Genomic DNA, 10,867 nt, shown 5'->3' with positions numbered 1-10,867 from the left:
CGTCCACAACCTAAACACACTGGGTCCCTAGCATACCTAAAACACACTGTCCAGCTCTCACCTAAAACTCCACTGTCGAGTCTCAATCCTAACCTACATTGAGATCAGCAACCTATAAGCATGGCTCCAGGACTGAGTAGTTAGATGCTGAATGCCTATAACAGAGCATCCACAATGGTGTCTAGAATCGATCAAACGCTCAACACCAGTACAGCATCAACTAAACAATTACATGACTCACACTGCAAATCGTAAAATACAACCCACCTGGGACTCGCTATGACAAAACTAAAACACACTGTGGTCAGCATCTATAACTACCTATATCTCTGCATAGTCCAGCAAACAGTAATACCTGACTCTACTGAGGAGTCAAACACCTAATTCACTACTCTACTGGGTCCTAGCAATCATAAACACCGCTGGTCAGTACTAAAAACCACGTCAGACCTAAAATCACAAACTGGGTCAGCAACCTAAAACACCACTTCGAGTCCAGCAACATAAACACCACTGGGCTCCAAGCAACCTCAACAATACAGTTTGATCGTCGTTGGTTAAAACAGTTGGTATAACTATGATTGATTAGATCGTAATATTAGTAAACTAACCTACTCGATCCAACAACCACTGACCATCAGATCAAAATTATAGTTTTAAACATGTTTATCAGTATTTCTTTACGCAATTACTACTGACAGCCAGGCAATATACCATTCACAACGGCGAACATGCATAACTCCAGTCATTACAGGCCTGATAGGTCTGATAGACTGTTGATTATAGAGTGATGTCTATATCAGGTGTTCGATTCAAGCACGGCACATCATGAGTGGTTCCTGAGTGGCTCTCGCGCTCCTTGACAAATATTCGAAGAACGAGACCTATCGGATTGCTTCACTCCATCCTCTTCAAGGTCCGATCCTCTTCTGCTGCTCTGACCACGTTAGCGACAGCGTCGTGACTTCTTCACACAATGCACCAGATCCGACGACATCAGATACGCGTGGTAGTGAGAGGCAAGAAATTGAGAGCTTAATAGCACGAAATACACACAAGCCGAACATATACGGTACCACGGTACACTCGAACTAGACTCTATGCGGCACAAGATATATTAGCTCATTTAACTATAGGAAGTGTAATTCTACTCTGGCTCACCAAGTTAATGTGCTATTCCCTTCAGCGAGTGCTAACACATCGCTGTAAGATCCTCAGATTCGCAGGGCTTGTGGGTATTAATTCTAGTATACTTCAATGACAATAAAACAATAAATACCATTATCAGGTTAAGAACTCGGTACCTAACACTCTTATACTTTGTCCTCTTTCTATCCTCCATGTATACGCGGATATAGCAATTATACTAAAAGTACACTATATCTATTTCTCCTTAGGCCACTCATTGCAGTAGTTTGGGCGATTTTGAGTCTATACCACAGGGATTCCATAGCTAATTCGCACTTACAGTTAAGTCAGCTCTAGTCAGGTGACTCATATACATCCGTGCGTTTGTGTTGATCGTACTCATCTCTCTATGCATAGTATAGGATACTGTGTCTATTTAGCTTTTCACTGTCTGAGTGGGCTTGTTTTGAGTAAGTGTTTGAACTGTATAAATAAATCTGTTCTCTGTTTTGCTGATTTGTGTCTGTTCTTTCTTGCTCCATTCTGTGATTGGTGATACTTTCTGTTCTGTATTCGCTTCATAACTATTCATACTCTCAGCAGTCATTTTGCTTCCAGCGCTGGCTCCAAATGATTTGTTTATTTTCAAACGCTTTCTACTGTGAATCTCATTTACAATTGCTGTTTCTCGTCTTCGTCTAGACCTGCTTCTTGGGTGATTCGGTCTAAAGCCTATACGTATGTATATATTTCAGGGATTCACTGACTGGGTTAATTTATATTTATGGGACATACGAATATTGGTGCTGTCATGAATTAAGAGAGAGGAAAGAGCTAGGGGAGTTAATAGACAAGGCGAGGGAGCGCCATGTGTAAGAAGAGAGAGAGGGGGACTATAACAGCACGAGAGATCAGGTAAAAAGGAGAAGGAGAGTGGTTGAATTAGGAGAAGAGAGGGCGAAGAGAGAGAAGCTGCGGGAAATATGGAAGGAGATGGATGTCGCGAACGTAGACGAGATGGGAACGCCTATATAGAGCCATGAGTGTGTGACACGTGCAGTGAGATGAGAGTGTTGACTCATGCAGAGAGGTAGGGGAAAGTAGAGAGAGGAGGGATATGAGAGAGAGAGGGGGGAGAGGCGATGACGGGACTGATGCATGCATGCAGGACGTGTCAAGTGTCAGAGTACGTGCATAGGTGAAAGAGAGAGAGGGGTAAGTTAGAGAAGAGGAGGGGAAGATGATGAGTACGGAATGCTCATATGTCGGTAGACGGTAGGAGAGTAGATATGTGATGAGCGGTGACGATGAGATGAGAGGAGACAACGAGGAAAAGACGAAGAGCAGGAGGGTGCAGAGTAGAAGAGAGGAGGGAAAGAGAGAGCAGAGTGAAGAGGTAGTGATGAGAAGGGGAGAGGGGTGATAGAGAGGGAAAGAGAGAGAGAGGCGAGTGTGGATGAAGAGGAGAGAGGAGTAGTAATGGAGATTATGAGGTTGGCGTGAAGCGCAGGAAGCAGGTAGGGGAAAGGGATGAAGATGAGGTGGAAGTAGTGGAGAAGGAGGGGTAGAAGAAGGGAGGAGAGGTAAGTAATTAATATTAGAGTATAGGAGAGGTGAGGAGTGAAGAGAGGGACAGTACTGGTCGACGAAGGAGGGGGGAGATGAGAGATGTCGGTTGAGAAGAGTATATAGAGAGTGAGGGTTATAGAGAGTGAGCAGGAGAGGCGCGGATAGAGCACGAGACGTGGGAGAAGGAGACGAGAGAGACGGGAAAGAATCAGAACGCAAGAGAGAGCAGTGAAGAGGAGAGACAAGAGCATGGGCGAAAGAGATAGAAGAGAGGAGTGTACGAGAGAGTGAGGTAGGGAATAGGGTGAACGAGAGGAGGTGAGGAAGAGTAGGAGCAGAGAGAGGACAGAAGGCTGACCGAAAGTGAATGCTCAGCTGGTGGAAAACCGCAGCAAGAGAAGCAGGAGGAGAGAGCAGACGAAGAGGCGAGACGAATAACGGAGTGACACTACGAGAGCATGCGAGAGGAGAGGAGGAAGCTAGAGCAGCGCAGAGACGCAACGCGATGAGCAGAGGAGCTGACGACGATTATGGGAGAAGACGCAACACGTAGCAGGAGCATAAAGAGACATGACACGCATGAATTATGGGAAAGTGTTCGAGCAGGGCGGAGAAGGCAGCAACGATAGTAGAGAGCTGGATTAAGTAAGACGGAGTAGCATAATGAACGATAATGTGTGATTGGTGCAGAATGGGAACTGGGCCAGAGAGAGGGAGAGAGAGGGAGGGAGAGGAAGTAGGGGAGACATAGGGTATCTTAGCGCGATACACGCGGCGACGTAAGGCACAGAGTTGACGGGACGGAATCGACATGCGAGGCTATAGGAGTAATGTCCTACAAGTCCAACTTAGATCAACTTACGTACATGAGATTAGGATATTTGGTGAGTATGTAAGTGACGGAGGATGTGACCGACGAGAGCACAGACAGACAGCATGAGAAGGGTAGGAGATTGAGTGAGACGCAGAGATGGGGGACATAATGTGCTCTTAGACTGAGTGAAGTGGCGTTGTTAATCGTCTCTCACAGCGTGTTTCTGATAGACGTGCTCAAGCATTCCAGAGAAATGTAAGCGAAGTAACTGAGGCTCTGGAGTTGTCAGGGAAAAAAATAACTGATAATGAGTACAGATATCATTGTTTAGGAATGTAAGCTCGTAGGAAAGATCTCAAGTTGGGAGTCGAAAATAATATAAACTCAAGTAAAGATAAAAAGTACAGAAATGAGACAAAAAAGAAATTACAGTAGTATGACTTGCAAGTCATTGTTATTGCACTGTAAAGGACTTATACAGACCACTCAGACACTAACCAAATCATTGAAAGAAAGACGAAAAAACTTATTATCTGCACCACATTCTGGGACGTAAACAGATTTGAGAAAATAACTGAGCAAAGCAGGGTACTACTTCACGGAGGGCAAGTTACCTAAATTTCGATTATGATGATGCCATGAACGAAGGCAGAGTGATCTAAAGCTAGTGAACATGAATAATCCTCGAACAGTATTCGAGTGTACTGGTTAAGAAAAGAAGGAAAGGTCTTATATGTTAGGAGTAATGGTAAGCATGAGCAGATGAGCCTTGATATGTTGAGAATATGGCAAGCGCAGGAGGTGAACGAGCAAGAGCGAACTTGCGCTCTCAAGAGGCAAGGAAGGCAGGGACACCTGATTTTGACACAAATGAGCACGACTTATGAAAACATGAGTCGGTGGGAAGAACGACGGGCTGCAAATTTAGCTATTTAGCCTCCATGCAAACTAGTATGACTCAATGATTATTAGAGAGAGGGCACTCGATATTGCACACAGGCATTCTACAGTATGCACAGAACACCTGCAAAGCAAAGAAGTACTTGGTAGAAGAAACACAAGATGTTATGGAGTGAAGACTTCCATTGATTACTACTGGGATAGAAACTTACTTACCAGCGAGTGCGTGCATCACAGCGCAAAGATTTATGTTGTGACCTGTTAGCCGTGAAGGAAACGAAAAGATACAGCGGTAACGCAGATAGAAGAACCAAGAGACCATTTGGTGAACATCGCCCTAAATTGTATTGGAGCAATGTTGAGGAGTAAGAGCTCTTATTATTTCTTCTTTTATAAATTCGATACAGAGCACAGGAGCGGGATAACCAATAAAAACAGTATAGATGAGTAGTCGATAACGACTTACGGTAATAATAGGAAGATATCTAAATCGAAGCAGATAAGTGAAATGTTTTATGTGATTTTGAAAACTTTTAACTGTACAGTCGTCCATGATCTCCGGATTTGAGGCGACGTAGCAGCGGATCGAAATATGACAGCGCTCAGGATCGCTCCTAGACGGTGTTTCTGACATCTCTATGCTTCTTTGTCAGTTACGAGTTAAAAACACGCGTTTTGAAGTTCAGCAACCTAAAACACCACTGGGTCCAGCAACCTAAAACACCACTGAGTCCAGCAACCTAAAACACCACTGGGTCCAGCAACCTAAAACACCACTCGTTTTAACATGGTTAAAACTATAATTATTATTAATTATTATAAACAACCACTGACCAACAACCACTGACCATCAGATCAAAATTATAGTTTTAAACATGTTTTACAGTATTTCTTTACAATTATACTGAACAAAAATATAAACGCAACATGCAACAATTTCAAAGGCCGATTAAGAATAAGTGTAAGATGTGCTCTCAGATTCAGCCAATCCCTGTGTTCTGTGGCTCTCGCCTCTGCCAATGAAAGGATACGGATTGTTCATCATCCTCTTCAAGTCGACCTTCTCGTTGCAGTACGGACACGTCTGCTTCTTACCCACAATGCACCAGCCACGGATACAGAACTCGTGGAATCTGGAGGCAGAGTTGGCGTTAAAGAATCCACAACGACCATATAGTACCGCAACAACTAGAGCCAGCGGAAAATAATTAGCATTTCACATAGGAAATCATGGGACAGTTAGCCGCCGTGCTAACACTCGCTGAACATCCTCAGTTGCAGGGTTGGGATCAATTCCAGTAAATTCAAGATAAAAAAATAAAATACAGGTTAAGACAACATTATAATTCCATGAGGTTAGAAAATAAACACATTAATTGGACCATCGCAGTTGGGCTAATTCTACAGGATTAGTATTGAATACGTGACCAGCAGTCAGGGACTCAATAACGTGGTTGTAGATATTTAGAAAAACATTTCAATTACTTTTAGCTATGGGTTTTCTGAGAAGTTAACAAAAAAATCTCTTTGATTGTGTTTATTTTCCATTTTGATGGTGAACTTTCTGTAGTGCTAACATTCAATACCAGTCATTTTTGCTCCAGCGCTGGTCCAATGAATTTGTTTATTTTCAAACGCTTCTGCATGGAATTATTATGTTGCCCTAACCTTTGTTATCTTCAACCTAGAGTAAATTCAGGAAGTAAACTGACGTTAAATTTTTATGGGAATCGATTTGGTGCAGTATTTAAGGGAAGAGTAGGGGACTATATAGGGAAAAGGGAGCCATTTAGAGAGAGGAGGGGAAGTAGAGAGAGGAGGGGAANCTGTGCTGGGCTTGGACACTGATGAGCTTTGCTTTGAGCAGACAGAGGTTGGGGAGTTTAGCTCTATCTCTGTCAGGGAGAACAAATCAAACCTGTCTTTGTGTTTTCTAACCTTCCTCTCCTCTCCTCTCCTCTCCTCTCTCCCCTCCTCCCCACTCCTCTCCTCCCCTCTCCTCCCCTCTTTGAAGCCCAGTGTCCTGGAGAGATATCAGTGCAGAATATTAAATAAGCAGAACACCATCACTCATTAAAAGAGGAAACATTTGATTTAACAAATCCCCTTTTGTATACTGCAGCTAACCAATCAGCCCCACTCAGAACAGCTTTCTCCATAGTCTTTAGACAGAGACAGAACAGAGAGAATGGGAGAGAGAGAGGTGAGAGAGACAGAAATGGAGAAAGGGAATGGGAGAGAGACAGAGAGAGAGGGAGAGATAGAAGTAGAGAGAGGAGGTGAGMGAGAGAGAAAGAATTTAGAACCAAGGACTGATCACCCCAATCCACAAAAGTGAAGACAGATTTGACCCCAATAACTACCGTGGGATATGTGTCAACAGCAACCTTGGCAAAATCCTCTGCATTATCATTAACAATAGACTTGTACATTTCCTCAGTGAAAACAATGTACTGAGCAAATGTCAAATCACCCTTCACACCCTAATTGACAAACAAACAAACCAAAACAAAGGCAAAGTCTTCTCATGCTTTGTTGATTTCAAAAAACGTTTGACTCAATTTGGCCTGAGGGTCTGATATACAAAGTGATGGAAAGTGGTGTTTGGGGAAAAACATAAGACTTTATAAAATCCAGGTGCATCAAAGCAGGGTCCGAGCGACTGAAAAACAGCTTCAATCTCAAGGCCATCAGACTGTTAAACAACCACCACTAACATTGAGTGGCTGCTGCCAACATACAGACTCAAATCTCTGGCCACTTTAATAAATTGACTTAAAAAATGTAGCACTAGTCACTTTAAATAACGGCACTTTAATAATGTTTACATACCCTACATTACTCATCTCATATGTATATACAGTACTCTATACCATCTACTGCATCTTGCCTATGCCATTCGGTTAATCACACTGTGGACATTTCCTGCAAAGCCAATGAATGGGACCATATTTTGACTATATTGTTAACTCTGCTCCCTTGCAGACAGACAAGACATTCAGCTGGGGGGGGGGGTTACAATAGGTATTCAGAAAAAGTTATGATACAAGCGATTTGATCAGTGTCTCGGGAACATAATTCCTCTTAATATCGTTCAAGCTGTTCATGTACGGAGATGCTGCATGACTAAGATAAGAGGAAGTCTCTCTGTGAAGACAGGCAGATATAGCATCTCCACTAGCTCACAGTCTCACTTCAGTTTAGTCAAGTCTCTCTGTGAAGACAGGCAGATATNCAGTCTCACTTCAGTTTAGTCAAGTCTCTCTGTGAAGACAGGCAGATATAGCATCTCCACTAGCTCAGTCTCACTTCAGTTTAGTCAAGTTTTATTAAGACTGTTGAAAGAAGGTCTAGAAAATAAAATTGTCCAACAATATAAAACTTTTACATTCACAATAAATAATAAACCTCACAGAATGGAAACAGGACACAGAGAACAGATTCCGTTTAAGTAGAGCAAGATCCAATATTGGATTGCATTTATTACCCCTGGTTTGATTTCCGCATGTCTAATGGGTTTAATTAAGATGACAGGGAGGGATTAGCTAACTGGCAGATGACAACCGTCCTTCACAATAGCCACAAACAGGTGCTCTACCCTATAGTAGGGCTGGGCGATACAGCACATTCATTCCAATCTTTTGCATGGATGTTTTTGTGTGATATTCCAAATGCCTGTATTTTGTTGTTTTTATGAGCGTTTGTGTCCTCTTGTTGTCTTTTTGGTCTCGTATCCTTCGCTCCATCTGTGCTGTGTCCCATTTACACCAGAGATCTGTATATAGTGACAAGATGCTCATGTCTCCACGCTAACAATGGGAGTCGTTGTCCTAAAGGTGGGAAGGCAGGAGAAAAGCGTAGGTCCACAATAACCCCATAGAGACACATTGTGCTTATTTTGGGCAGATGTTCGGCGAGAGTGAAACCTCTCACTTCGCCTTTTCCTCCTGAACCCCTCCCCCTACACCTCACAACAACAAAGATGAGAGATCTCTTCTTCCTCTCTGACAAACGCTTTCAACTCGCGGTTTGTATTTGAGCTTTGGTCCAACAGAATGGGTCATATGGACACACAAACACATTATTTTCCTGTGTACACGAGGAGAAGTTAAACAGGCTACGTTTGGAAAGGTTGTGTTTCAACTCTTCACATGTTGAGCAGAAACTCCCAGAACGGATGTACCAATGAATATTCATTCTGGATAATGAATACTCCGTTTGTCGCGCACGCATTAGGGTACCACGTATCGCTAGCAGCATTTTAGTCAAATCAAGATTATTATACTAGCTGTTTGGATGACTGTGTTTTATAAAATATGCAATAAACATAAAACAATTATATAATGATTTGGCAACTCGTTCTCATTCTGAGAAATAACGGAGGCCACTTGATTTCAACATCTGAACAAACTGGACAGGCTAACTGGACAGGCTAAGTGGACAGGCTAGCACGCTGTTCAAACAGCTGGAGACGGACAGAAGATTGCGTTTATAACAATTCAACGGTTTTGCCTTGTTAGMTAAATTCAGACCATGTGAAATTATACCCAGATCCAAGTTGGCTAAACTTGAAATATAAATATTAGCTACTCACTACCACTACCTTATAGTAGCCTGGAACACAGTCTACCACTACCTTATAGTAGCCTGGAACACAGTCNAGAGAGAGAGGAGGGGAAAGAGAGAGGAGGGGAAAGAGAGAGGAGGGGAAGTTTGCAATTGCATAGACAGGCAAATCTAGCTCAGTTATACAAGCATGGCTAGTAGCTACCGAATGTCATTTTCGGTGAGTGTGGACATTTACAAGCGAACCTGAACGAGAGAATGAACAAAGTTGCGAGGCAGGCTTTTCCGAAGGAAGAGCAGCATGTGTACACGGAGCAGATGGGAGAACGGAGGAGAAACAAACGCTAGCAGGAAGCCCAGGGAAAACATGGCAGCTGTACGGATAACTCATCCAGAGATCTGTGACTTCTGGCAGAAAGCCATTAGAAGATATCTGAGGGCAAACATTTAGTAGTGGATTACATTTAGTATTGAATTACATTTAGTAGTGGATTACATTTAGTAGTGGATTACATTTAGTAGTGAATTACATACAAGTGTAACTTCATCACCTCATGTGTGACGTACAACAGAGACTCTCCAATAGATACAGAACACTGTGGATTCACCTGCTCCCGCTTTCTAGCGTTGCGCTATTTACAAAACTAACACGTGACTGGCTCAACTGTTCTGGGGAACTATCATAATAAAAAAATAATGTGACAGGTGAAATGAAGAACGCAATATGCTTTATCTCCTAAGGTATTATACAAAAAAAGTAGCTACAAAAGTAGCTATAAAATATTTAAAAGTATTGAAAATCTTAAAATAATTAGTTTCAACTGTATTGACAGTATTGAAAAACCATCCCGTGGCTTTTTCCAAATCCCCCAGTATACGGTATATATGGTATACTGCCCAAGCCTAGTGGATAGGATACATGTGGTTACAGGACAGTTGGTAGGTATCTTCTATGATCCCCTCCTCATCCACGTCTACTAGGATCTTCTGGCCACAGACAGCACAGATATCATCTGTCAGGCTCCTGGACGGCATTCCTCCCATGTTATAGTACTGCAACAACAACAACAACAACATGTTATAGTACTGCAACAACAACAACATGTTATAGTACTGCAACAACAACATGTTATAGTACTGCAACAACAACATGTTATAGTACTGCAACAACAACAACNCTTATAGTAGCCTGGAACACAGTCTACCACTACCTTATAGTAGCCTGGAACACAGTCTACCACTACCTTATAGTAGCCTGGAACACAGTCCACCAAAAGAGGACTTCCAAGTTAATGGCAGGCCAATTATATAATCCTTACAATCCTTTCAATAATATTCCAGGCATCATTTCGATTGCTGAATGAGGCCTGACTGGGGGTAGTTTGTTGTGTGTGTGTTTGGGCAGGCAGAGACGTCAGAGTCCGAACTCAACATGTTGTAGATCACTTGTGCTTCAAAGACAGCAGGCATTCATGAGGAGAGCCCTTTAACCCTGGGGTGAAAGCCTGGATTCTGGTCTTTGCATGTCAAAAAGCTGTGACCACAGGGGGAACAAAAGGTTTGAAGGGAGATTTTCTTCCGCCAACAGGACGTTGTAGTGATTCATCAAGGAACCATTTGGGTAGTGCCCAAGAATCCCAGCATGTGGCTCTAGACGTGACTTAAACATACAGTGTGTCACCTTATCCTTACAACATTCAATAACGGAGGGCTCACACTTCAATGTGTATCGCTGAACGTCATTTCCTATTGACACGATATCTGCAGAGTTTAACATTAATGCAGTCTCTGCTAATGCGGGAACATTGTCTTTACATTTCAATCAAGCTGCAAGGGGTCACGTTACAGTTCAGAAATCTGGATTTTCAAAACACAGACCATTACAAATCT

General features: G+C 42.6%; 1 protein-coding gene across 1 annotated transcript in view; it reads right to left on the bottom strand.

Moving 5' to 3' along the window:
* Window positions 1–10,132, bottom strand: part of LOC112076106 (RING finger protein 175) — a 12,138-nt gene extending 2,006 nt beyond the window's left edge. Inside the window, exons 1-2 of the mRNA XM_024142992.2 lie at window positions 9,897–10,132; window positions 5,443–5,544 (exon numbers count right to left, since the gene is read on the bottom strand). Of these exons, the coding sequence (XP_023998760.2) occupies window positions 5,443–5,544; window positions 9,897–10,129 (335 nt within the window). The 5' untranslated portion in view covers window positions 10,130–10,132. The remainder of the gene's footprint in view (window positions 1–5,442; window positions 5,545–9,896) is intronic.
* Window positions 10,133–10,867: the final 735 nt, after the last annotated feature.

Source organism: Salvelinus sp. IW2-2015, unplaced genomic scaffold (assembly GCF_002910315.2).
Source record: "Salvelinus sp. IW2-2015 unplaced genomic scaffold, ASM291031v2 Un_scaffold3578, whole genome shotgun sequence".
Taxonomy (NCBI): domain Eukaryota; kingdom Metazoa; phylum Chordata; class Actinopteri; order Salmoniformes; family Salmonidae; genus Salvelinus; species Salvelinus sp. IW2-2015.
The sequence above is the reverse complement of the archived record's forward strand: the minus strand, read 5'-3'. Positions and strand labels throughout refer to the sequence as shown.